This window comes from Enhydra lutris, unplaced genomic scaffold, assembly GCF_002288905.1.
Source record: "Enhydra lutris kenyoni isolate GAN:26980312 unplaced genomic scaffold, ASM228890v2 scaffoldscaffold34, whole genome shotgun sequence".
Classification (NCBI taxonomy): domain Eukaryota; kingdom Metazoa; phylum Chordata; class Mammalia; order Carnivora; family Mustelidae; genus Enhydra; species Enhydra lutris.
This window is the reverse complement of record NW_019154118.1, coordinates 5,127,941-5,155,872: the sequence shown is the minus strand read 5'-3', so window position 1 is coordinate 5,155,872 and position 27,932 is coordinate 5,127,941. Positions and strand designations below refer to the sequence as shown.

Sequence of the window (27,932 nt, the reverse complement as noted above, 5' to 3'; positions counted from 1 at the left end):
ATGATGCTCTAGGAACCTCGGAGGTGAGAAGAAACACTCCTTTTGCAATGGAAGAGCAGAGTTTAGCTCCATGCACGCCGTCTCATTTCTCTCGCCTCGGATCTGGCTTACTGTCAATCACCCACACTAACTGAAGCCTGTTGCATCATTAGTAACCCCAGCGCCTACAAAGAACCATTGGTGACCACGTCCTGATACGCAGGAAATTATTCTTGATATCTTCTAGGTAGCTTTGGAATGCGTTCTATGGACAGTGGCAGACTTATTTCCCATTTATTAAATTGCCCTGAGCGATTGCGCTGGTGCAATCTGAGCTCTGAGACTCAAAGGTGAGTAAGACACTGATAGAAATGCCAAGGAAAGGTGATGCATTCCATGGAAAAGGTCCAAGGAGACCCAGTCCTGGTTTAGAGGGAAGGAAAGCCTCATGTAGGAGGTAATAGATTAGGGTGGGCTTGTCAGAATATCGAACAACCCTCAAGTACCAGGGGACTATTGTTCCCAAAGCTGGCTTCCCATTCAGTCTCCGCAGCCAAAGCCCGTCAATCAGCAAGAGGCTCTGCTCACTGCAGCCATTTCGGATCACCGGAGGTCTTATCTGAACACGTACTTCACTGGGGAAGAGGGCAAGGCACTGTGTATTCCTTCTTTACACTCCTACCTGGAAGTGGTGTTTACCCCCTCATTTAACAATTCCTTGTCCACAGCTGGCCATATGACCACACCTGACTTCAATGGGGAGGGAGTGCAATCCTAGCCCGTGCCCAGAAGGCAGAAAACTAAAAACACCCCGTGAACAATGACAACACACTCATGACTACCGTGAGCAACTCTGCCCCCATGTGCAGAGACGGGTGTGAAGGAGGAGGGCTGTTCTGTGCACGAGGAGCATTAGGAGAGGAGCACATGTTGGGAGGTCTGCTTTCGGAGACCGGGTCCAAATAGGAATGCTGGGCAGCAAGGTTGCAAAGGAAGACGGGTGACACTGTGAGAGCCATGCTAAGGAGGATGGATTTGATCCAAAAGACAGGGAAGGTTTTACAAAATCTGTGTCTTAGGAAGGGTAACGGCGCTGTGTGCAGGAGGGATCCTAGGGGAGCAAACGGGAGACAGGAGATCCCTTTGCTTCTTACACAAATCCAGGAAAAGGGTGATGAGGGCTGGTATTCAGGGGGTCTTTGAAGGAGGGAGGAAAGAAAGGGCTAACCCTATCATGTCTTGGAGAGAAAGACTTGGCCAGATTTGGAACTAATTAGATACAAGGTGTAAAAGGATAGAGAGTCAAAGATAATTCCAAGATTTTCAGTCCAGGAGACTACTACTACAGCCCGAGGAAAGTGTGGAAGATGGTCAAGCCTGGGAAGGAAGTTTGGGGCTTGTGGATTGCAAAGCACAGATTTTTATTTTGTTTATTCTTGTTTCCCAGCACCTACAACAGCACTGAGCATATAGCATGTGCTCAGTTATATTTGTTGCCTGTGTAATACCGGTAGAACACAAATGGAGAAGTTCCTGAGCTATTTTTAATGCAGAAAGGCAGTCCTTCATGACATCAATATTAGAGGGCAGATTTACCTACCTGATGCCATTAGAGGAGTTGAGATGTCAAGAAAGTGTAGGAAGGAAGGGTGAAGAAACAACTTTGGGAACCTTGACCTTTAGGGGCCAGAAAGTAGGACCAGAATCCAGGGAAGGTGAGCCTTTGAGGATGGGATCCGTCAGTATGGGATGTGGAGAGCCAGTGAGATTGCATTTGGTGGAGCAACTGGAGTCTCTGGTCCCCCAGCCAGGGAGAGCTGGACACACATCCCAGTGAGGACCTTCCAGCAGAGGGAAAGAGGCAGCAACGGCCATGGCCACGGCACCGGGAAGGAGGGCCGTGGCTGGAGGGGGAGGCTGGGTCAAGGAGCAGTTCTGGTTTTTGTTTGAGTTTGGAGGGTTATAATTGAGACCTAGTCATAGAGCAAGGTAGAGACTGCACAGAGATGCCAGAGAGAGGGAGAGAAACCATGGCTGGCATCAGGGAGGTGGACGGAAGGGTTGTCTCCCGGCGCAAAGTGTCACCTCTAGGAGAGGAGGAGAGCGGTGGATTCACTCTCGTTGCTCCCAGGTACTCACCTTGGGCCCACACGGGCGGGGCACAGTTCATGCTAATGGCCACCACCACGCAGGTCGCTGAGTCTTACTTGTCCCTCACCTTCCGGGCCATGGCTGGCTCTTTCCCTTCTCCCCGAGGAGAGGAGGCGGCGCGGGGCTCTGCGCGGGGCGGGAGCGGGCGAGGGGGCGGCAGGCCTGGGAGGGGTGAGCCGGAGAGGCGGCCGGGCGGCCGGGCGGCGGGGCGGGCCCGGGGAGGCCACACCCTGAAACTACCTGCCCGGGACAGGAAGAGTGAGGGCGAGAGCGACCGCCGGCGGCCGGCACGCCGGGCTGCGACCGGAACTCCGTACGCTCCGCGCCCCCGGCGCCCCCCGCTCCCCAGCGCGCCCTGCGACCCCCGCGCAGCCCGCACGACCCGCGCCCCCGTGAGCCCCGTGCGCCCTCGCGCGCCCGGCGCCCTTCGCGTTCCCAGCGCCCCGACGGCGATGGGAGCCAGCCGCCCGCGGGGACCCCGCCTCTGAGACTCGCGACCGGCCACCGGGACCATGAAGAGCAATCGCGCCCGCAAGGGCGGAGGGGGCTCCAAGGACCTCCGCGCGGGACTCAAGTACAGCTCGAGGCCTGAGGTGGGAGAGGGGCGCGGGCTTCGCGCGCGTCGTCGGGGCCCGGGAAGCCACCCCGACTGGCCGGGAGCTGGGCGCTGCGCGCGGGCGCCTAGGGCCCCGGGCGCTGTAGCGCGGCGCTTTGTCTTGGCAACGGAACCGCTCTATTGCCCATTTGTGGCCCGGGCGCTGGCCGGCCCGGCAGGTGGAATTTCCTGTTCGGCGGGTGCCTGGCGGATCTTTGGTACCAGCCCTGCCCCGCGCCAGCCGGCCACGGTGGAGGCGGCAGCCCGCAGGTCCTTGGAGACGCCGAATCTCTCCCCCGTCCTTTCCCTGACCTGAAAAAAGGTCCATCTCAGTTCCTCCATTATCTCCGTGCTCTTACTGCACACCTGGAAAGAACTAGGGGTGGAGGCACGGTGATTTGGGGTGAGGAAGGGAGGTTTCGGGGGCTTTGGAGCCGGAGCCTCTGCGGGAGTTTGCTTTTTTCCTTCCCGGTCAAAAGGCATTTTGCGACCTCTGTCGAGGACGACTGGGAGACCAGAGCTAAGGTGGTGCTAAAGTGCTAACGATTTCAGGGTTGGGCTTCCCTGGGCTTCTCGAAGAGGGGATGGAGCCCTTTGGGAAGGTGATTCTCTGGGAAGGGATGTGAGACCATGTATCTTGAGCCTTTTGGAAGATCCCAAAGCCAGCAGCTCCTGTTAGACAGACAAAACAATGAAAGACCTCTTGAAAGATCTCAAGGTTGTTAAACCTTAGTGCGAAGACTTGGGGATGGGTTGTTCCTTTATTGAAGGACACACAGGTGGCGGCACCCAGGCGGGACTACGGGACTAGCAACCAGGACTCTACCTCCGTCTAGCTGGGACCCTGGTTTCCCAAAATGCCAACGAACTCTGGCTCACAGCAGACGCTGAGCGGGTGCTGAGAGGCAGTTCTCCCTTTGCAGGGAGCTTTCCCCTCCGCAAATGATGGGGGGCTCTGCACCACCAGCTCTCACTTTCTCTCCTGTCCTGGTCCAGGAACATCTGCTGGTGCACATTGTTGCTGTTGCTCCACGTCAGGTCACAGTTTGTAGCTCTCTGAAATCAATTCCTTTTCTCCAAGTGGCCTGGTGACTTGGGGAGTTTGCAGAAGGCCAGATCCTGGGGCTGCTGTGGTTAGTCGGACCCCAATAGCCACCAAGGCTGGGTGACTCTTGTTTTCTCCACATTTCACTTCCTGTGTGGAAGGAAGCACGGACAGGGCAGCCAGCCCAGAGGCTTGGGACTGGGTTCCTGCTGAGCCTCCCTGCCTGAGGCCAGTTCGACCCCACGTATGCCTTTTATTTTCACTTCTGTAACTGCCATGTTTATGAATCCCTGATAATTGCCTCCTGGGGTTCGAGCCTCCTGCCCCCTCAGCAGAGGGCCTACTGTTTGGTATTTGCTATTTCAGGGCGAGTCCCCCCCCCCCCCCCCCCCCCCCCCCCGCAACTTCCCCTTCTGGGATTCCATAGTCTTGTCTGTGCTGCCCGGCCACCCACATGCCCTCCAGACCAGGGGCCAGGCCTGGGGCTCATCTCCATGCTCCCCTTGGAGCCACAACAGCCAGCTTTCTCTCATCACCTGCAAGCCCTTGCTTATTTTCCCCCTTGGTCCCTGCTGGTTTTCTCATCTTCTGTGAAGCTCACGTGTTCTCTCTTCCATTGGGTTTTCCCCTCCACCTCTGATTCTGCGATTTTCCTTCACACATTTCTCCTGCCAAGCTCCACTGAGCCAACTCTGTACCTAATCCCAGGCCAGGAACTGTTGGAGGGAGGGTTCTCAAAGACAAATAAGATACAATTGCTTCCCTTAAGGAAATCACAATCCTGAGAGTCGTGCTGAGAGACATGTGTAAAAATTAGATATGATGCAGCGTATCCTGAAGAAAGTAGCGACTGTTCCCAAAGCTCATTTCCATTTCTCCAGGATGTCCTCAGATACTCCTTCCCACCCCATGTCTTTGCAGAAATCTCGTTTCTGGGATCACCTTATGGTGTTTGCAGTCAGAGTCTGTAGACTTGGCCTTGACCTCCCTGACCAGGAGGTGCAGCTGCTGTCCCCGGTTTTGTCCTGTGTGTCAGCAGAGCCTGGAGGGGTCGTGCTGAGCCCCTCGGGGGACTATTGCTTTTGACTGCCAATTTCTGACTACTTCCATTCCTACATGGATGGAGAAGGTCTCTGTCTGGAGGTTCTCATATTTGGCTGCACCCTTCCCTAGGCCAATGATGGTGAGCCTCGCCTCACCCCAAGCTGTTCCCATCAAGCAGGAAGTGGCCACCACAGTGTTCCCTACTGTCCCCAGGGCCCTACTGACGTATGCATTGTGTCTGGGGATTGTGTGAACCCTCCCTCCTTGATAGCTAGTGTAAAGATGCCAATTATTATGGCCACCAGTGAGAACTGGGAAGCCTGCCTCACTGAGTGTCCAGTGTTGAATCTTTGCTAGAGCTATAAAAGTGCTTTGACGTCCATTGGTGCCTTCTCAGGTGAGGAGTGGCCTGGGTGGGACTCAGTATTCCCTAGGCACATGGAGACCCAAACTGGGAAATCAGGTGTGGGGGCTAGGCTCTATAGCTCTGGCTATTCAGAGAGTCATCTCTTTGTGAACTGGTCACACATTCACTCATCTATGTAGCAAATATTTATTAGATACCGACTGACTGAGCACGTGCCAGGTTCTGGACAATAACTCGAGAAAGAGCCCAGTCAGAGAGCCTCCGCTTGCAGGGGACATCAGTATAGTGTGGAATACAGGAGATTAAGTTCTGTATGTATGGTAAGCACTAGAGTCCAGAGAAGCCCGTGCGGAGTGCAGGGGATACTTAGGAGGCATCTAACCCAGGTTCGAAGGCTCAGGATAGGGGAATTGGGGCATGGGGCCGTCTGTGATGTGGTGGCGGGAGTGTCCAACATGATGGAACCAAGACCTGGTGCCTCCACTTTCCTGGCAGGAGATCTCGGAGATGTTACCTAATGTCTAAGCCTCAGTTTCTATGACTATAAAATGGGGATGACATGTGTGTTATAGATTTGCTGCAAGAATTAATAGGGATACTTTACATCACAGCCCTTTGTAAGTTGCAGCGTGGTGCACACATCACACGGGTTGGATTTCTGAGTTGGAAAAGGCCTGGAGACCAACAGGAATGTGCGTTGTATCGGTAGGAGGCCTGTACAGAGGCCTGGAACCCCAGCTGGTACTGGGGCCCTGGCCTCCCAGAAGGGCCGGCCTGCCCTGCTGAACACAGGGACTCTCTCTGAGGAGCTGTAGGAAACGAGAGCACCCTTTATGTAGCTTGTATGGGAAAGATCCTTCTACGGGAAGGAAATGTGAGCCCAAGACCAATGCAACTGACTCCTTCTTCCCTTTTTCCTCCCCCTGCCCCTCCCCACCCCGCCCAGACTTTAAAACAACTTCCTTCTTTCCGGGTTCTCTTGAGCATGTGCCGGGCTCTCTCAGAGGCCCTTGTGCCGAGCAGGGGTATGCAGGGGTTGAGGGGAGAGCAGAGAGGGTGGGCAGTGGGAAACCAGGCTGGTTCTTTAGGTGGGGACTCGTCTCCTGGGTGCTGTGAATGAACAGGGAGGCTGCCTACTCCGGGGGGGCCTCCGGTCCTGGGAAGACCTGGACCTTCATGGCCTCATGTAGGAGATGGGGAAACTGAGGCAGAGAAGATAACCCTAGCTCGGTAGCTGCCCAAGTCAGAAGCCCAGGGCATCTAAATCCATGGGACAGTCCGTGGTGGGGGCGGGGGGATCTGCCCAGAGCCGGCTTGTTGGTGGTAGTGCCCCATCATCACAGCCCCCCTCCCCACTTGGACCTCTCATGCTGCGGCCCCAGGGGGGGTGGCTGCCTGCACTGTGGCTGTGGCCCTGGCCGGTGGCCATGGCTGGTGTCCACCGTGGTGCTGGAGTTCCCCTGGTCAGTTCCTTCTCTGGCCTCTGGTCCTACCCGGACTGTTGGCTCATGTCTCTCCTAAGAGAGAAAGTCTGTTCTTAGAAGAAGAGAGTGTGACCCAGCCCCTCAGCCCAAGGCCTGAAGATGTTGCTTCTGACATTGTACATATACTACTGGAGTGTTCAGATCATTGCTAGCATTTGGTGAGCATAGACCATGTATTATACCTCTTAGTATTATTGTTACCCCTTCATAGGTGAGGTAAGTGGAGCACAGAGAGGCTAAGTAACTTGCCTGAGGTCACAGAGTGAAATAGTAGTGGGATTGGAATCTGAAGCCAGGCAGTCTGGCTCTGCTGTGTTCTCCTTGGCCTGCTGGAGTATCAGACAGTGCGCTCAGGACTGGATGGATTACTGAGGCTAAGAATGAGCTTGATTTGGGTAGAAACTGGATTTCTCTTCTCAGGGCGTTTCTGAGATGCTGGGTGCTTACCATAATTATCATGGCCAGTTCGTAGATGGGAATGGGAACTTCTGGGCTTCCCTGAGAACCCTCACTCAGGCTGGCCGTGGTGAGGAGGTGCTTGGGGTTTGTTCTCGGACAGTAATTGCCCCTTTTTCTTTGTTAAGAACTTTTCCAGAAGCAGGTCTACTAAAATTTCTGGTTTGGAATCTCATATTTTCTGAATTTGCATAGTTTGTCCAGGTTTAGCAACAGAATCATTAGAATCCTGGGGACAGTTGGTGAACTGGTCAAAATCTCGGATCCTTTGTTTCTCTGACTTGGTGATGTTAGTGAAAAGGTAGAGTGGAATAGGATTACAACCATTTCTACCCATCACTCAACGTGTATATTTCAGTTCATTATCTCTCTCCTCACAGCAACTCTAAGGGGAAAAAAGCCCAGTTTACAGATGAGACTACTGAGGCTCAAAAGGTTTGCATAATGGCCCAAAGGCAATTAGAGGTATACCAGGGTTCAGACCTAGATCTGTGTGACTTCAAAGCTTAGATCTTAACCGCAAAGCCATTATACAGTTGTATTCCAAAGGTGATGGTGATTGATGCATATCCCCAGCAAAATATTGGAACACGTCATTAAACAGAGAGTGGTGAGCACCAGGCGCCAACACAAGTCCACAAAAACCTCTCACAACAGACTCGTCTGGTTTCCGCTTTTGATGAGGTTACTCATCTGGTGGACCAGGAGACTGGCAGGAGATGTGATTTCAACAAGGCTTTGAACAAAGTGTAGCCTTATTTATTATACACATGATTACAATTACAAAGGCAGTTTTAAAATGAAGAAGGCAAAAATTCACCTACCCAAGCCAACACATCAGGTTGTTTACGATTTATTCTTACCTGCCTTACCTACCATACCATATGTGTATGTTTTACCCAGTTCCTTGCTGTGGAGACAGTTTGTGTCCTGGGAACTGCTGTACAAGCCTTCTCTCAGCTTAGCATGGTGGAGGGTGGGGGGCTGGAAGACAGTGAGGTCTGGTAGATTTGGTCTGTGCCCAAGAGGGTCCTTTCATGGACAGCGTCACTCTGTGCCATACCTGAGGGCTGCTCCTGCCTTGTTCCTGGGTTCTGGGCCATTTCTTGTTTGCTAGCAATTCTTTTTTCATTTTTAAATTTATTTTTAATTTATTTGACCGAGAGAGAGAGCACAAGCAGAGGGAACAGCAGAGGGAAAGGGAGAATCAGGCCCCTTGCTGAGCAGGGAGCCTGATGTCGGGGGCTTGATCCCAGGACCCCAGGATCGTGACCCAAGCTGAAGGCAGCCACCTAACCTACTGAGCCACCCAGGTGCCCCATTGTTTACAACAATTCTGGTGAAGTCTTGGAGCATTTGCTTATCAGCTTTGTAGATGACAGCCTCCTGGGAGGGAAAGGCCAATGCCTCGGATGACTTAATTCTGAGTCAGAAGGACCTGGACAGCCTGTATGGTGGGGTGTCGGGAATTGTGTCCATCTTCGTTCCGAGTAAATGCCATGCGCCACCTTAACACTGGAAACAGAAACCACCTCCCTCCCACGACTGGGATGTGAGGAGATGGGGGAGAGAGAAGCAGGGCACCACGGGAGAGCCGATATTTTGCGTCAACGGCAAGCTCCCTAAAATGTAAAGGAAATTCCTCCTTCCCCATATTTGTATTGGTTACACCCTTTAAAATTATTATTAAGAAGACTAAGATATACATATTTAGAGACAAGTTGGATAATTCAGATAAATAAAAAGAATTGAGAAGTGGGAGAAAGTGCCCTAGAAAGGCATTTTAATAATTTGTTATTGCCTATGCATTTCTCAAAAAGAAAAAAGGTGCTTCTTTTTCTGAATACAAAAGTTAGGAAGGTTTTTTTGTTTGTTTGTGTCAATCGATCAATTGATACAAACAAACAAAAACAAACAATTTGTTTCTACAAACAAATGTAGAAATATGCAAACTAGAAAGCAAAAGACCTCTGAAATTCTTTCTCCTTGGTTTTATAACCCCTATAAATAGTTTGGCTTATATTTTCCCACAGTCTTTTTCTTTTTCTTTTTTTTTTTTAAGATTTTATTTGTTTATTTATTTATTTGAGAGAGAGTGAGAGAGAGAGGGAAAGCCCCAGCATGAGCAGGGGGAGGGACAGAGGGAGAGGGGGCCTGATGCTGGGTCAGGACCCTGAGATCATGACCTGAGTGGAAAGGCAGACGCTTAACCGATTGAGCCACTCAGATACCCCTGGGTCATTTATTAATTGTGTTGAACCATGCTGGAACTGTGGAACAAGACAGCCCATTTCTACCATCCTTAAAGAGCAGGTGGTTGACCTTGAGACGGTGAGAGGCTGGGACTGAGGGGTGTTTGGGGTGCTAGCGAACCCTTGAGAAGTCACCTGACTAAAACAGAGGAGGAAGGGCCCTCCTTGGGAGCCTCTCAGAGGAGACACCAGAGTTGAGTTTAGAGGAATGGGAAGTACCTATATATTTTTTGACCCCCCCCCCCCCATTTAACACTCTATCTTAGAGGATGCCTGGATGGCTCAGTTGGTTAAGTGTCTGCTTTTGACTCAGGTCATGATACCGGGTCCTGGGTTCGAGTCCCACATCCGGCTCTCTGCTGAACAGAGAGCCTCCTTCTCCTTCCCCCTCTGCCTGCCACTCCCCTACTTGTGCTCTCTCTCTGTCAAAGAAATAAATAAAAATTTTTTAAAAAATCTTAAAAAACACAAAACATTGTATCTTAGAGTTTTTTCATGGTATCACCTACCCTTTGAAAATCCATTTTTGATTTGTGCATAAGCTTTCATCAAGTGGCTATATTATCTTTTATTATTATTTATTTTTAGTATTTGTGTTAATTGAATGTATTATTGGACGATTAATGGAAATTGAGCCATCGGGATAAGGGAGGTAATTGACAAATGGCTGCTGTGCAGACCATGCCGGTCCGTTTGCATTATGCTGTTGAAATCTGGACACTGTGTCTTCACGGGAATATTGCTACCTGGGAGGTTGCCGATGGCCAGAGGTTTAGAAAACACATCGTTTGAATCATTGAGGGGAACATGTTTAGCTGGATCAGGAGCAGACTCGGAGTAGGATTGCGGAGTAGGACTGCGTCTGGAGTCAAGGGCTGGTTCTATCGCAGTGTTAATGTGCGGGGTTATTTTGATGCTGACCAGAGAGCTTCCTAAGATTGGCAGGAAAGGAAAATACTATCCCCTCCCCCCAACTCTGGAAGGGATGGCCCTGGGAGCACAGGAGATGACGTGGCGTCTGTCTACAGCCCGTCCCAGCTCTAGGAATATGATTCCAAGAACACATTTCTAGGTTTTCGCTTTCCTGTCCTTCTGCCTGCACCACCGGGATTCTGGCCCCCGACTGTGGACTTGGGCCTCCAGGTGCCTTTCCCTCAGTGCCCTGCTTACTTACTTGCTTCTCCAAGCCTCGCACTCACACTGACCCTTCCCTTTATTGCTCTCTAAACGTTCCTGACGTGGCTTTGGGAATCTAGTCAGTTCCAGGAAGCGGGTGGGCTGGGGCTTTCCCTACCTTCTGCAGATCCCTGGGTGTCCCGAGGCAGCTGTTAAAAAGGGTTAACGGAAAAGCTGTTGCACAGACCGTGGTGCCTGCGTGAAATACTACTCGGCAATAAAAACAACACGCTCCTGGTGTCTGCGATGACTCAAAGGATTCTCCAGGGAATTTTGCTGAGTGGAAGAATCCAGCGATCTTAAAAGATTTTATCCTGGATGATTCATTTCTATGACTTTTTTTGCAAGGACGACATTAGAATAGGAGGCTAGATGAGCAGGGAGGGGGCAGTGAGGAGGGGGGCGTGGCTACGGAAGGGTGGTGGCTGGAGGACCCCCCTCCCCCGGCCATCATTACAAGGAACTGAACACACACACACCAGTGAGTCTGAGTAGAACGAGAACGCTGCATCAGTGGGTTATGTCGGCCTTGTGGTATTATGATACAATTTTACAAAACGTTACCGTTGGGGGAAACTGGGCAGAGTGTACAAGGGATCTCTCCTTGAGTTATTTCATATAACTGCACCTAAACCTAGTTCTCCCAATAAAAAAATGAAGTAAATGAAAAAAAAAAAAAAAGCAAGAAACAAAAAATATCAGCCTGTGAAATCGGAAGGCGGGTTCAGTGAGAAGTTGAGGAAAGAATGAAAAGAGTTGCATGGCGCTGCCCTCTCATGGCTCTCTTGTTTCGCTTCAGGTGTAATCTCTGTTTGGGCTGCTCTGGGCAGATACATGTGCTCCCTGAATCTGGGGACTGGGGGCAGGAGGGGAGAGGGATCTCAGGAGATTAAGGACAAGGACTGGGCAGACAGGAGGAGGAGGAGCCCGGGGTAGGGCAGGGGCTGCTGGTGGCCTTCTTTCCCACCTGATCTGGAAGCAGAGATGGAATTCTCAGGTTGAATTACAAAAGAGGTTGTGTCCTGGGGGGAAACACGTAATTGAAAGCTAGGAGAGGAAGAGGCTGGGAGAGTCCACACTTAGATGGGCCTGCCCAAAGCAGGTGGCCAGGCCAGGGCTGACACTAGAGAGCTTAAGAGGCTGTCAACAGAACCCTGGGGCGTGGACTGACCATTCTCTCCTCTTCCAGGTAGATGAAGGTACCTTGGGGATATGAGACTGGAAACTCTCCTGGGCCCTGGCCCCCCCAGAGAGTCTGACCTTGCCCCCGGTAGGCTCCCCAAGTGTGGCTATGGAAAATGAGGTCCCTCAGTCAATCAACCAACCAACCAGTCAAGTGCTACCTCTGGGCAAGGTCCTAAAGGGGGTTGGGGAGAGAAGCATTATGAAGAAGAAACAGGGGTAACTTGACCCCCTAGGACTGCCTGGTCTTAGCATGGCACTGGGGTATCGCTGATGCCAAGTGGATGGTACAGGTCATAAGGGAGGTGGGGTTCCAAGAGAAAGTACTGTGGGTGAAGGTGGTCCGTGCAGGTTTCCTGCAGGAGCAGAGCCTTGGGTCATGTTTTCAAGGGCAGGTAGATTTGGTAGGTGGTGAGGAGAGCAGAGCCATTCTGAGTGGGCAGAATGGAAACAGCTTCCCAGCTCCTTACAGGTGTGGGGGCCTCCTTACAGGCTGGGGGCAAGGTCAGAGGTGGGGAAAGTCAGCACTCCAGACCAGTGTTGAAGGGGTGGAAATGCATATACAGTGTTGGGCAAGCTGTCTTACCACTTGGCCCCGAAACTGGTTTTGTTGTAGGAAGAGTTTTGCAGAGAGTTCTTTAAGACAGTTCCTCTCTACACTTTGGTGTGCTTGTCCGCACGCTGCGGGAGAAGAGGTGACAGCTGACCCCCCTGAGAAGCAGCAGGCTGTCCACCCCTTGGAATCTGGAATTCCGCCCTGCCACTTTTTAGCTATCTGGGTTTTTGATGTAACCCTTCTTTACACATTTCCTCATCTGGAAATGAAACCTACTTGTAGGAATTAGGGATAATCTGTACTTAAAATGCCTAATGTGGCACAAAGATGCACAGAAATCACGACTATGTTTGTGGTGGCCCCTCTCCCTCTCCGGGAGCTGTGAGGCATGAGGACAATGGGGGTGAGTGCCCTGGCAACCGTGGCTTCTGTGGGCTTTAGCCCCTTTCCTGTAGCCATCCAGGAAGGCCTTGGGTTAGGTGTCGTCTACCTCTGTGGTTTGGAAACCTGTCACTGTCCTTGAGGGCAGTGATTCAAGGAATAGTCTGGACACCTTCTGGGTCCTGAGGCCACTTGAGCCAAGGTATTTATTATTTTATTATTTTGAGGTTCTGCAAAAAATTGCATTCAAATGGATTTTTAAAAAGACTTCTTTACTTGAGAGGGGGAGGAAGGGGCAGAGGGAGAGGGAAAGAGAATCTCCAAGCAGACTCCCTGCTGAATACAGAGCCAGACATGGGGCTCCCAGGCCCCCCCATCCCCAAGATCTGACCTGAGCCGAAATCAAGAGGCAGCTGCTCCGCTGACTGAGCCAGGCGCCCCTGGAATGGATTTTTTTTTTTTTTAAAGATTTTATTTATTTATTTGACAGAGATCACAAATAGGCGGAGAGGCTGGCAGAGAGAGAGGAAGGGAAGCAGGCTCCCCGCCGAGCAGAGAGCCTGATGGGGGCTTGATCCCAGGATTCTGGGATCATGACCTGAGCCGAAGGCAGAGGCTCAACCCACTGAGCCACCCAGGTGCCCCAACGGATTTTAATGTTTTAAGAAATGTTTTGGAAATGACTGGAAACTTGACGTGCAGATGGAGGCCTAGAATGTAAATAGATGGCAGACTTGATGGCCTTGCTAGGTGAGTTGCCGCTGGGCTGTGAGCAGGTGCAGAGGTCACTGGGAAGGCTCTCTTCTGCCCGCAAGGCCAGTCCCTACCTTCCTCAGAAGGAGGAGAGGATGGGAAGGGTGGGAGCCCAGACGGGAGTACGAGGCCTTGCTGGTACTTTTTGGTTCAGGGGCGAGTGACAAGAGGGCAGGGGACATGGGCTACCTTTGAGGCTGTCTGGTTGTTTTGGGTGTTTCATTGTAATGTTTGAACTTGAACTCTGGCTGTTTGACCAGACCAGAGGGAGGAATGCGCCTCGGTCACTTTAGGCAGGTGGACCGACTGTGGGTGGAGAAATGAGAATCAGAGGGCAGTTGTAGGGAGGCCTCTGTCATTAGCAGGAATCAGCTAATTATGTTTTACAACACCTCTACTTAGAGGCTGTAAGCGGTTATTAACCCACTTTTTAGAGGGGAAAACTGAGGCCCAGTGAGAAATATTGGCCCCAGTAGCTCAGGGTTCTCAGGTATGACCCCTCATCCAGGTGATGACCAACCCAACCCTTCAAAAAGGAAGGAAGGGATTTGGATCTGGTGGTCCTGCCCTCTGTCTGTTTTCTGTTCCCTTGTGAGGTCTCGCTGCAGGAGTATGTGGTCCTGGCCCTCGGCTGTGTGGGTGGGGTCTGGGAAAGGGACACGGTGTGACAGCTGCGGCAGCCAGATGCCGGCTGTGTGGGAACTGCTGAGTCTCTGTGTAGCCCACGGTGGCAGAGTCAGGCCCCAGGGGACTTTCCTTCCTGCTGTGACCAGGCGGGCAGAGTTGGGATTTACTTCCTTCAGTAGAAACTGTTGGCTGTGGGTCGGCTTTTCTCTCCTCTAGACGGCTCGGGGTCACAGATCCACAGGTGATTCTGGATCCTCCTTGGGGCTCTGAAGCCGCACCCATTTCCCAGCAGCTGCTTCTGTTGGGGCGGCTGAGGACAGGGACGGGGTCAAAGGGCAAGGGTGAGAGGGTTGGGCACCAAAAAGGCGGAAAGGTTTAGGGAGTACCCCACCTGCTGACCAGGCCTCGGCTGGGAATGCGTCACTCTGAGGTCTGGTGGCGGCCTTGGGGACTTTGGGGTGATGCTGATCCCCTCTTGTGGGACCCATTGTGGGAGGGTCCCCGGGCGAGAAGCAGAGCCCAGTCTGTACAGCAGGTGCCTTGCGTGCAGGTGGTTTAAAATGGGGCGGGCGAAAGCCAACCTGGCTGGCTCCTCTCACAGCAACAGGAGTGGGTGAGTCTGGCAGGCAGCCTCTGGGAAATGGCAGGTGGCGTTTCTCCAACTGTCAGGTTCCTAAGACTCACCCGGGTGTCTTGTTAAACTTCCAGATCCCGGGGCCCTGCCCCTGACCTCCTGAAATCAGAAGCTCCAGAGAGAGTGGCTTGGGAATCTGGACACCGGGCAAGCACTGTGTTTGCTTTATTTTATACTTTTATGATCTTTCATGACCTGACAAGCCCGGAAAATGCTAAAGTGGTAGGATCATGGGAACGGGAGCCTCTTGTGGGTTTCTTGAGACTCCTACCTTCTGTGGGATCGATTGGGTCAGTGTGGTGAGTGGGTGGAGAACTTCAATGTTCCCTTCTCATTTGTCCCCTCGGTCATCCCATGATGAACAAATCAAGTGTCCTCTCTGTGCTGGTCACTGGGAAGTCTCTGCCCTCGGAGCCTGTGCATGGGCTGAGCGTTCTCTGTCCACAGCGGCTGAGTTTGGAGAGAGCCTAGTTACGTAGGGACCCACCTCCCTTCCTAAACAGCAACTGGAAAAAAGAGGCCTTTCTCCAGGGTCACTCACATCTGGTGGGTCAGTTCTGTGCATGTCTGTGCTCAGCATCGCCTGGGATGACCACTACAGTGCTAGTGTTCAGAGGTAATTCCTTGCTCTGTCGTCTCAGGTGACTTTGCGCCGTGCTGTGGTTCTAGGGACTTTGTCCAGGCTTGGACTCGAACTGGCATCAGGGGGTGGCCCTGGGGAGTTATGCTGGCTTTGTCTTGCTCCTTGCAAAGGAGGGCTTCTTCGAGTGCTACAGAATACCTCCTCGCTTTGGAAAGCTGTTGCAGAGACTCTGGCTGTCCTTTCGTGCTTGGACAGTCTGAGGGACGTTCGCATAACTGTGCTGGTGGTGATGACACCGTGAGATTGAGACCCCTCCCATGAAGCCAGCCACCCTTGTCCTCGTCTATGGTGGGAGCAAAACACCTGTGTCTCCAGCCAGTGACATCACCTCTGCCCCTTGATCCTGATCTTCCAACAGCAGAAGCAGATGATCAGTTGTTGTGTGATGTCATCCCAGGACTCCGCGTGACTTCTTCAGTGTTTAGTTTCCTCCCTTGCCTTCCCATCAGGTCCCACCCAACTGTAGCCGAATGAGGAACAATCATCCAAAAAAAAAAAAAATCTAGCACGAAGGTTAACTCCCCCCCCGCCCCGTCCCCCGCCGTCCGCTCTGATCGAAATCTTGTGTAGATTTTCGGATAGTCAGTGTTATTTTTGCTGTTTAAGATGCACGCACTTACCAGTTGCTTGTCTCCAGTGAAGAGCACCTTCTGAGCTACCAGTGGAAGGTTCTGGCTTTGGATTTGCTGGTCCCTGGAGCCCATGGGAGGGTGGGTCCTGGAGAGTTGGAGCCGGTGACAGGCACCCCAGGAGAAGATGCCTTTCAAAGTGGAAGGAAGTTTTGGTTGACTTGGACACCGGGTTTTGTTTGCTTCACATTCAACTTCAGTTACGGTGAGTTTTTACTTGATGGGAGTCAGGTGATGGCAAGAGTTTTCCCTGTGTCATCAGATACCTTCTCTAAGTCATTTTCTTTCGGACAGTCCCTGGATTTCTGTACTGTACCTCCTGGTCCCCTCCAGGAAGCTGGATGGAAACGGTGGTCATCTCATCTTGTCCCTGCATCCTGTCCCTCGGGCTCTTCCCCTTCAGCCCTCCAGGTTGTCAGCATGCGTGTGCTCCTAGCCCTTCATGTGCATCTGTCCTTTGGCAAGTCATTCCTTGCTCTCTTGTCTGAGCTGGCCTTGAGCCATCCTGTTTCTGGGGACTCGGGCCATGATTTAACTTGAGCTGGCTGGTGGGAATTGGCCACAAGAGTTATGTGGCCTCTGTCTCTGTTCATGATAAGCGAGCACCTGGCTTCCCAGCACTGAGATTCTGTGTGCACCTGCTGATGTGTTTACTTTTATGAAAGAGAGAAAGGAGAGGCAGGAGCAGGCACTGGCATACTTTGTCTTCCGTTGGTTTTATGGCCCTGCAGAGTGGTTGGTACATGTGGAGAGTTGGTTACATATGCAGTTAAGATCTAGTGGATGGGATCTTCCTGCCACCCCTCCTCTGGAGGCTGATGGACGTTGGGCAGGTGAAACCCCATGTGCGGTGGGAAGGACATGGCTCTTGTCTCGGCTTTGCTGCTTTCCTGACCTCACTCCCTTTGTGACTTTGGACAGGTCACACTCCTTCTCTGTCAGCCTCAGTTTCCTTATAAATAAAGTGACTAAGTTAGGCGAGATGATCTCTAATATGCCTAAGAATGGAACTGAGAGTAAGGTTATAAAAGGAAGCAGTCTAGTTACTGATTAAACAGCATGTCTGGGCTGAGTGGAACCCCAGAATTCACACTGTAGGGATGACCAAGGCCCTCCCATTGAGCCAGTCCCAATGCTGACAGCTTTGCTCTACAGCAGTGCTGGGAGTGGCCCCTGGGGTCCGCTGTCCATGCTGTCAGCTGCTTTTCCCTTCCCAAGGAGCTTGCTTTCCATTTCCCTCAATACCTGCATCCTGAGTTCCTGAAGCTGATCACACTGGGAGGTAGAAAACCAGGATCAAATCTGGGTCTGCCAGCAAGTAACTATCAGTCTTGCTGTCATCATTTCTCCCTGCCTTATCGATAGAGTGGGAATGATGGTGCCAGTCATGAATGATTCCAGGATTGTTGTGAGGATCTGGTAAGAAAATATTGTGAAATTACTCTGAAAATGGAAAATGAGCTTCGTAAGTTATTATTTTGTTACATTTTATCTGACACATGTAAACATACACACAACTGTATTCAGAGAGTCTTGCCGAAGCCATACTACTTTTTTTTTTTTAAAGATTATTTATTTATTTATTTATTTATTTGACAGACAGAGATCACATGTAGGCAGAGAGGCAGGCAGAGAGGGGGTGGGAAGTAGGCTCCCTGCTGAGCAGAGAGCCTGATGCAGGGCTCAATCCCAAGACCCTGAGATCATGACCTGAGCCTAAGGCACAAGCTTAACCCACTGAGCCACCCAGGCGCCCCAAAGCCTTACTACTTTTTCATTTGTAAACATGATTAGACTACCAGGGGCCATTGGGCATTTAATGAAAATCTACACCCTGAAAGAGAAAGGCAAAGACAAAGCCAAATTTCTAATGTAAATCAATTAATCAATCAATCAATCAATCGATCAATTTAGTATCCTAAGAAAGAGCAAAAAGGTCATGTAGTCATAAAATAAGAAAAGACTGCTCTAAAAAGTAACCATCGAAGTATGAAACTTCAGTCTTGGAAGTGAAATATATGATTTTTGAAGTTAAAAAAAAAGATTCATTGCCTTTATAATAAGGCTTAAGATTAGGTGACACTGGTCCAAAAAGTTTTGTTCTTTTTATTCTGAGTCTTTTGCATTTTCCAATGTGAATTTCGTAAGCACTACAGCGATTTCTCCAAAAAGCCTGCTGAGATTTTGACCACGATTATATTTAATCTCTAGACAAATTTGAGGAGAATAGCCAAATATATTGAGTCTTCCAATCCATGAACATGGGATATTACTTGATTTATTTAGTCTTCTAAAATTTCTCTCAGCGGTATTTGGTATTTTTTAGTTATAGGTCTTGTTTTTCTCTTATTAGATTTGCCCCCTAAGTATTTCATGTTGTCAATGTTATTGTAAATAGTATTTAAAAATTTTTTAAATTTCTAATTGGCCATTGTTAATATATAGAAATACAATTGGTTTTTGTGTACTAATTTTGTATCTGGTAAGCTGGCCAAACTCACTTAGTATTTCAAAAGCTTCTTTGATGTACAAAGCTACAGTAATGAAGACAGTATGGTGTTAGCATAAACATACATAAGGAGGTCAATAGAACAGAATGAATCTGGAATTAGACCCAATTAAACATACATAAAGAGAACAAGGGAATTGGATGGAGGCTGGGATACAGACCCACAAATATATGGACAACTGATTAAAAAAAATAAAAAAATAATTAAGAAAAAAATTTTTCTTAAAAAGATTTTATTTACTTATTTGACAGAGAGAGAGAGAGCACAAGTAGGCAGAGAGGCAGGTGGGGGGGTGGGAAAGTAGGCTCCCTGCTGAGCAGAAAGGACGATGTGGGGCTCAATCCCAGGACCCTGAGATCATGAACTGAGCCAAAAGCAGAGGCTTAACTCATTGAGCCACCCAGGCGCCCCTAAGAAAAAAATTTCTAAGTAAGCTCTGTCCCCAACATGGGGCTTGAACTCACGACCCTGAGATCAAAAGTTGCATGCTCTACCAAGAGCCAGTCAGATGCCCCTTGCACAACTGATTTTTGATAAAGATGCAAAGGCAACTCAGCAGACAAAGGATGGACTGTGCAACAAATTATAGTGGGAAAATTGGATATCCATATGAAAAAGGAAAGAAAGAAACAAAGAAAGAAAAGTAACTTTAATCCATACCTTGCACCAAATAAAAAATTTTTTATTTCGGGCGCCTGGGTGGCTCAGTGTGTTGAGCCTCTGCCTTTGGCTCGGGTCGTGATCTCAGGGTCCTGAGATCGAGTCCCACATTGGACCTGCTTCCCCCCCTCTCTCTGCCTGCCTCTCTGCCTATTTGTGATCTCAGTCTGTCAAATAAATAAATAAAATCTTTAAAAAAATTTAAAAAAATATTTTTATTTCAGAATGCGTTATAGGTCCAAATGTGAGCCTAAACGTATTGGAATAAAACATAGGAGAATATCTTTGTTGTTTTGGATTAGGCAAAGATTTCTTAGTTACAGCACCAAAATCACAATCCATAAAAGAAAACCTTGACAAATTGAATGTCATCAAAATGAAAATCTCTTCTTCAAAAGACCCTGTTAAGAGAATGAAAATACAAGCTGCAGACTCGGAGGAGAATCTTTGCAAATTATGTATCTGTGAAAAGGCTTGTATCCAGAATATGAGGAACGAACTCTCAAAACTCAGTAATGTGAAGCTAAGCAAACCAATTTTAAAAAACTAGGGAAGAGATTCGAAAAGACACTTCTCCAAAGAAGACAAACAGATGGCAATTTAAGCACATGAAAAGATGCTCGACATCGTTAGTCATCAGGGAAAAGCAACATAAGACCACAGTGAGATGCCACTATACATCTATTAGAATGGCTGAAATGAGAAAGATTGACCATACCAAATGTTGGATAGGATGGGGACAATGGGAGTCCTCGTACACTGCTGATGGGAATGTAAAACGATACAGTCACTTTGGGAAACAGTTGGATGGCTTCTTACAAAGTTAAAAATACACCTGTCGTGCAAACTTGCTCTTCCACTCATAGGTATCTATCCAAGAGAAATGAAAGCATGTGCCAGTACGAGGATTTGTACAGGAATGTTTATAGCAGCTTTATTTGGAATAGCCTCAAATTAGAAACACCCCAAATGTTCATCAACAGATGAATAAGTAAACAAATCGTTGTATGTACATATAGTGGGATACTGCTCAAGAATAGAAAGGAATGCACCGTTAACATAATAAACCTAATATCGTGGCTGAATCTCAAAATATTGTGCTGAGTAAAAGAAGCCAGACAATAAAGAGTACATGCTGTATAATTCCATTTTTATAAAGTTCTGGAAGAAAGCCAATTAATCTTCACTGATAGGAAGCAAGTTAAGTGGTTGCTTTGGGACTGGAAAGGGAATCAGAGAGGAATGGGAGGGAAGGGCCAGGAGGAAACTTTTGAAGATGACAGATATGTTTATTATCTTGATTGTGGTGATGGTTTCATGGGTGTATATATATATGCCAAAAATTGCACACTTTAAGAATGTACAGTTTATTTTATGTCAACTATATGTCAGTGAAGCTATTTTTTAAAATTCCATAGAAGGTTCACAAGAGTAAGTTTAAAAAATCCCAGAATAGAACCAAATGACAAAGAAATGTAAAATATGAGAGGGGGAAAAAAACACCAGGGAGAGATGCAAAGGATCTCCTCTATTCTTGGTGTCCTGAAATTTCATTGTGATATGTGTAGTTAAGCATGCTTTTTCGTGTATCTTTCTTACTATTCAGTGAGCCCTTTGGGTTTAAAGATATGTGCCTCTCTTTAGCTCTTGGAAATATTCTTACAGTATTCTTTGATAAACTCCTGTCCAGGTTCAGGAATTGGACTCAGGCTACGAGATAGAGGAGAGCTAGGGATGGGCATTGTTATAAATTCCCAGATCCCCACTTTGATCACCAACAAACATACCCCTACCCCACTAGTCCCCCATAAGGGATGGGAAATTGATTTCTCTAGACTTGAGGACACTAGGTACAGAGGAAGGCTGTAGTGAGGGGTGAAAAATAATCAAGGGCTTATTCTCTCACGTGTTTCAGAATGCCAGTGGCTGGGCTTAAATTGGTCTATCCAGGAGATTAGAAAATTATTCTCAGGAACAATTAAACCATCCCATAGAAAAGATAGAGCTTAACAGTTGGGAGTGCCTAGTGAAAAAAAAAAATCTGGCTAGCCACTTAATTGTAGCCTACGGTGAAGCCACTGGTGGCAAACCACACACACAGAGCTTCCCAACTGCTTTTAGGACCTCATTCCTAAATGTGGGTGAACAACCAAACACCCTGAGGCATTTGAGGGAAGTCTTCAACATGAAAAAGAAAGTAAAAAACAGAGAAAAGGTACTCAATAGCAATATAAAGATGAGAAGATTTTGCATTCAAAATTCAGAGAACAAGAAAGAAGAAAATTCAGAGAACAAGAAAGAACCCTTGGAAGTAAGTTAACAGCAGAAAAGAAAAACTCATTGGAAAAGTTCAAAAACAGTGAGATGGGGGTGCCTGGCTGGCTCAGTTGGTAGACCGTATGACTCTTGATCTCGGGGTTGTGAGTTTGAGCCCTGTGTTGGGTGTAGAGATTACTTAGAAAAAAACCAATGAGATGTATAATAGCAGAGAAAGGATAAGTAGAGGATCAATTATCGGGAATTGGAGAAAGAATAGAAATAATACAGGCATACTTGGGAGATACTGTGGGTTCAATTCCAGGTCACTGCAATAAAGCAAATGTCACAATAAAGCAAGTGAAGTGAATTTTTTGGTTTCCTAGTGCTTATAAAAGTTATGTTTACACTATACTGTAGTCTATTAAGTGTTCATTATGTCTAAAAAAAGTATATGCCTTAATTTAAAAAATACTTTATTACTCATAAATGTCAAACATCATCTGAGCTTTCAGTGAGTTGTAATCACTGATCACAGATCACCATAACAGATCTAATAATGAAAAAGTTTGAAATATTGTGAGAATTAGCAAAACATGACATGGAATCTGGGCATGAGTAAATACTATTGAAAAAGTGGCACTCCTAGACTTGCTTGACACACGGTGCCACAAACCTTCAATTTGTAAAAAGTGCATTATCTATGAAGTGCAATAAAGCAAAGCACAATAAAACAAGGTATGCCTGTACAAGAAAGTTTCCCAGACTGAAAGATACGAATTTCCAAATTCAAGGAGCAGGTGGAGAGAGCACAGCACAATGAAATTTAATGACCCAATTCAAAGCACATCCTCAAAGCTTTCAGAGAAGGATAACAAATTATGAATAAGAGATAATGCTTTGTACTTTATGTTATTTCTCAAAGGCAAAATTGGAAGCTAAAAAACAATAGAGCCCTCAGAATTTTAAGTGAAAATTATTTGAAACCTATAGTTCTATACCCAGCTAAACTATGAGTGAATGTGAGTACAGAGTTAAGATACTCAGAAACATGGAAAGTCTCAGAAATTTTCCCTCTTGGGAAGCTACTGAAGTATGTATTCCACCAAAATGAAGTAAGCCAAGAAAGAGGAAGACATGGAATTCAGGAAATAGGGGTTTTAACACAAGAGGGAGAGGAAGGAAATTCCCAGGGTGATACTGAAGGAAGTTCCAGACACTAGCTATAGGAAAGGGCAGAGGGCTGTCGGAGGGAAGTGCTCAGGAAAAAATGAAGTGGGAGGTTATTTGACAGACTTTATATGTGGAAGATGAAAGGGTATTACAGAGCTCTTAGATTGTATAGAAAGACCTGGGTATATGTTAAAAAAAAAAAAAAAGTAAATGAATTTTGCAGCGGGAGAAACAAATTAGTTGTACTGGGAAGGAAACAATTGTGAACAATATTTTCAAAGACTAATACAATTGACTTCTGAAAAACAGGGGTTTGAATTGTGTGGTCCCACTTATATGTGGGGTTTTCTTTTTTTGATAAATACAGTATAGTACTATAAATGTATTTTCTCTTAAGATTTTCTTAAAATTTTTCTCCAGCTTACCTTATTGTACAGTATGTAATACATATAACATACAAAATATGTGTTAATCAGTAAGCCTTCCTGTCAACAGTGGGCTGTGAGTGGTTTTAGGGGGAGTCAAAAGTTAGGGGATTTTTGATTGTGTAGGAGGTGGATACCCCTAACCCTCCAAGGGTCAGCTGTAATGAAAATATAGAGTATGGATATAAAACAAAAACAAAAACAAAAACTTTAGCCCTTTAACTATTGGGAGGATGGGGGAGACAAAGAGAAAGAAGGATATTGAATTTCACATTATCATAATAGGAAGTCAGATGCTTGTATTTTAAATAGATGAATCGAGAGATAGTGGTATTTAGAAATATGGAGATAAATTCCACCATAAGCAGATCACGAAATCATTTTTTTTTTAAGATTTTATTTATTTATTTGACAGACAGAGATCACAAGTAGGCAGAGAGGCAGGCAGAGAGAGAGAGGAGGAAGCAGGCTCCCCGCTGAGCAGAGAGCCCGATGCGGGGCTCGATCCCAGGACCCTGGATCATGACCTCAGCTGAAGGCAGAGGCTTTAACCCACTGAGCCACCCAGGTGCCCCATGAAAGCATTTTAAATGGTTGCCTCTGGGCTGTGTTTCTTTCCTTTTTAAAAATTTATTTTATTGAGGGGCGCCTGGGTGGCTCAGTGGGTTAAGCCGCTGCCTTTGGCTCAGGTCATGATCTCAGGGTCCTGGGATCGAGTCCCGCATCGGGTTCTCTGCTCAGCCAAGAGCCTGCTTCTCTCTCTCTCTCTCTCTGTCTGCCTCTCTGCCTACTTGTGATCTCTGTCAAATAAATAAAAAAAAAAATAAATAAATATTAAAAAAAAATTATTTTATTGAGATATAATTGACATAGAGCATTATGTAAATTTAAGGTCTAGGACATGTTGATTTGATATGTTTGTATATTGCAGTATGATTACCAAAGTAGAGTTAGCTATGGGGTGTGTTTCTGTATGCAATATTAAAGTCACAAAAATAACCAATTATGAAACAGAAATATAGTATCCAGGGTGGCAGGAATGGGGAGACTCTTTGAATGGTGAAGTTAACAGATGATGCTTAAATGTGACAAATCAAGAAATGTCAGTTCAAGCACATCATGGAGAGCCCAAGGTGGACACCAGAAGAACCACATCTGGAAACTGTTAACATGACCTCATCTGTGGAATTTGGGGGTGGGGGCTATTGCTTTTAGCACATACCCCTTTGGAGTGGGTCTGAGGTAGCTAAAGCTGGAAGGGCAGGGCTCCTCTCCGGGGTTTCGGGCAGATAGTCTGTGTGTTAGAGTGCCGGAGAGCTTGCCTTTCTGTCACCATGTGCCTGTGGACACCCCACCTGCCACAGTCACACTCCTGTCTTTCTCGGGAGCCCCTGGCCGGGAGGAACCTAGGTAAGCCACCGTCCTATTTGTGGGACGTTTTGCTTTTCCTGCTCTCAGGGTGAGCGTGGTTGTGGATTATAGTAGAGACCTGGCCTTGCATCACCTTGAGTTTCCGGACCGGGACACCTGAGGCGAGAAACAGAGTGGCTGCTTCCACAGGGGCGTGGCAGGGCGGCCTGGGTCGACTGCGTTTTTACTTTGGGCTGGTTAAACATTGGCAGAGCGACGCCACTGGGTAGGGTGTACAGTCTCTGTGTGGCCCATGGGCTCCTGGCCCCCACCCCCCCCCACCCCCTCCGTGATCAGTGGGGACTGAATCTGCAGGGGCCGCCTGCACCACACCCCAGGGCTGTGTCAGCCCTGGGGGAGGGGCTGCCTGGAGAAGCTGACACGGTGGTGGCCCCGGGCTCAGCCTCTTCTCCCCGCACTCGGGCATCCACCTGCGTCAAAGATGATTCATGTAAGTGGAGAGCCTCCATGACTGGGTTTAGACAGCCTGTTTGTTTGATTTTCCTTTAAACTACATCCTTAAGCAATAACTGTGTGGCACTGCCCAGACACGGGGATGCATGGATGAGAAGGCCACTTCTCCTTTCTCCTTGCCCTTTTCCCCAAGCTGGACATTAGGACGGATAATCATGCTTCCCGGAGCAGGGCGGGGAGGCTGCTGAGGTGAGGGAGTGTGTCTGAGCTGCATTGCCTTTCTCTGTTCAGAGCATGAACGGCATTGAGGAAGGCGTGGAGTTCTTGCCAGTCAACAACACCAAGAAGGTTGAGAAGCGGGGCCCGAAGCGTTGGGTGGTGCTGGTGACCGTGCTGGTTGGCTTATTCTTGCTTTCTCTCGTGGCTTGTTTACTGGTGTGGCACTTCCAGTGTGAGTAAAGCCGGGGCTTGGCTCGGGAGTGGGTGATGTGGGGGTGGCTGTACCTCCCCTCTCAGTGGACAGGGGCAGGGGCCATTGGTCGTGGACAGGAGGGATAAAATGGAGGGTTCAGTGGGGGGATGTGGGGAAGGATCCAGGGCTCTGCCTCCCCGGGCTCTTTGAAGCCGTAAGGGACAAGTGCTGGCCCAGAGGCCCATGTGTGCCCTGGCCCCTCCTGGCCTTTGCTCCCCAAGGGTTGCTGAGGGCAGCTTGAGGACCGTGGGGGTGACGGTGTCACTTCCTCTGACCACCCTCCTTCTCTGGTCTCCTATAGACCGGAACGTGCGAGTTCAGAAGGTCTTCAATGGCTACTTGAGGATCACAAATGAGAACTTTCTGGATGCCTATGAGAACTCCAACTCCACGGAGTTTGCAAACCTGGCCAACAAGGTGAAGGAAGCGGTGAGTCCGGCCCCTGGGAAGGGAGCCCTGTCCCTGCTGTCCACCCTGGCACCCCCACCATCACCTGGCCGGGAAGGCACGGCTCCCCTTCCTCCCAGGTGGCTCGGGCTTCCAGGCACCGGGGAAGGGGGCCCAGGTCCCCGGAGGGAGAGAGGGGGCGGACTTGCGTGGGGTGGAGGGGGATTGTTGCCTCTCTCTGGCCTGCTGTGAGCCTTCTCTCCTTCCCTCAGCTGAAGGTGCTATACAGTGGGGTGCCATCCCTGGGCCCCTACCACAAGGAGTCGGCCGTGACTGCCTTCAGGTGGGTGCTGGGGAGGAGGCTGTGGGGTCGATGCTGTGTGGTGGCGGTGGGGGATAGCCTGCAGACTGCGGGGTCTGGCTCGGGGAGCAGGGCGCCGGGCCCATTCCTTCCTCAGCACACACTGCGTCAGGCTGTCTCCCGGGCAGGGGTGACCACGGGGGCATTGCCAGGACGATACGGGTGAATGAGGCAGCGTGTCTGCCACAGAAGCCACTCAGTAACGGTGGTGACCGTTCGTTCCTTTTCCAAATCGGGCTTTGGAAGGCGTCCGTGAGCCTTCATGTTTTCCTTGCTTACCCAGCCTTCAACACGCTTTTTTAAAAATAGACTTTATCTCAAAAGTGCTTTTGATTTTGTCAGTTTAATTTAATCCTTATGAATGCTGTGCGGCAGGTGGCATCCTCTTCCCCTCTCCAAGATGAGGAGACAGACTCCAGAATTTGTTACTCAGGGTGCCCAAGCTAGTGGGAGAGCCAAGTCCACGACCCAGGGCCGTTTTCCCAGTCCTAAACCCTATCTGGCCCCACAGCACGGCTGGTTGGGTGGGAGACGTGAGAGGAGAGGGTGAAGGGGCATGATCTTGGGCTTAAGGAATCAAAAGATGGGGAAGCATAAAAGAATCCGGGGTGGGCCCCCGCCTGGAGGATGGTCTCCTTGGGGGCCTGAGCTGTCCCGTCTGTGCCCCGCATCGGGGAGAGTGGGGGGACGGGTGGTGTGCCCAGGGCCCCCCGCCCCAGCACCTCAGGCTCGCCCCTCTCCCCCAGCGAGGGCAGCATCATCGCCTACTACTGGTCCGAGTTCAGCATCCCCAAGTACCTGGTGGAGGAGGCCGAGTGCGCCATGGCCGAGGAGCGTGTGGTCACTCTGCCGCCCCGCGCCCGCGCCCTTAGCTCCTTCGTGCTGACCTCCGTGGTGGCCTTCCGTGAGTACAGGGACGCTGGGGGTGGGCATGTGTTGGGCCTGTCTTTGGAGGAGCAGGGCCAGCCCCTGGACTGTTGGGGGGACAGCACTGCCGAGCCAGTGCGCGGAAGGGAAGACGGCCTGCCTGCCAGCCCGGCACCTCCCTCTTGGGGAATAAGGAAGCAGGAATGAGGAAATCGACCGTGTCAGTAAATACTTTATTTTCCTTGTTCTTCAGCCACTGACCCCAGAACAGTACAGACCGCCCAGGACAGTAAGTTTCGTGCCTTCCTCCCAGAGAAGAAGAGGGATGTGGCCAGATGCCCCTCAGTCACGGGGGTCCCCCAAATCACACACGCACACACCCGCCTCTCCCAGGCCACGAGAAGCCCCCTCTTCGGTGTCTCCGGGTCCAGGGCAGCCTGGGACATCTCAGAGGGGCCAGGCCTGGTGGCCCCACCAGGGAAGCCCTGGGCGGCTCACCCCTGCCAGCTGTGCCCAGCGCTATCCCCACAGCCTCTCTGTCTCCCATGCAGACAGCTGCAGCTTCGCCCTGCACGCCCGGAGCGGGGAGCTGACCCGCTTCACCACGCCCGGCTTCCCCGACAGCCCGTACCCGGCTCGGGCCCACTGCCAGTGGACCCTGCGGGGGGATGCCGACTCTGTGCTGAGCCTCACCTTCCACAGCTTTGATGTCGCGTCCTGTGACGACCGTGGCAGTGACCTGGTCATGGTGTACGACACCCTGAGCCCCGTGGAGCCCCGTGCTGTGGTGCAGTGAGTGTCTCAGGGGTGCAGAGGTGGGCTGGGGGCTTTCTGCAGAGGAAAGCCCAGCGTGGGCCAGAGATGGACTGTGGGACTCGAGGCCCCTGGGCACGTTCCAGGCTATAGGGATCAGCAGAGCTGCTCAGAGGCAGTTTCATCAGCCATGGTCGGGGTAAGGAGCACTCAGTGGCCCCTCGGTGCCCGCGAGCTGGGTGTGCTTCCTTTCCTCACCAGAGTGGAGGTGCAGACCCCACTTTATTAGA

At 49.6% G+C, this 27,932-nt stretch overlaps 1 protein-coding gene across 2 annotated transcripts in view; it reads left to right on the top strand.

The window, feature by feature from the left end:
• Window positions 1-2,672: 2,672 nt before the first annotated feature.
• Window positions 2,673-27,932, top strand: part of LOC111153753 (suppression of tumorigenicity 14) — a 39,802-nt gene continuing 14,542 nt past the window's right edge. The window contains exons 1-7 of one of the 2 annotated variants that reach the window (XM_022512965.1): window positions 2,673-2,723; window positions 25,094-25,253; window positions 25,576-25,703; window positions 25,934-26,004; window positions 26,769-26,926; window positions 27,143-27,178; window positions 27,441-27,681. In XM_022512965.1, coding sequence (XP_022368673.1) covers window positions 25,097-25,253; window positions 25,576-25,703; window positions 25,934-26,004; window positions 26,769-26,926; window positions 27,143-27,178; window positions 27,441-27,681 — 791 coding nt within the window. In that variant the 5' untranslated portion in view covers window positions 2,673-2,723; window positions 25,094-25,096. Of the gene's footprint in view, window positions 2,724-16,027; window positions 16,160-25,093; window positions 25,254-25,575; window positions 25,704-25,933; window positions 26,005-26,768; window positions 26,927-27,142; window positions 27,179-27,440; window positions 27,682-27,932 lie in introns of those variants that run through there. The other variant, XM_022512964.1, reaches the window with a different exon arrangement.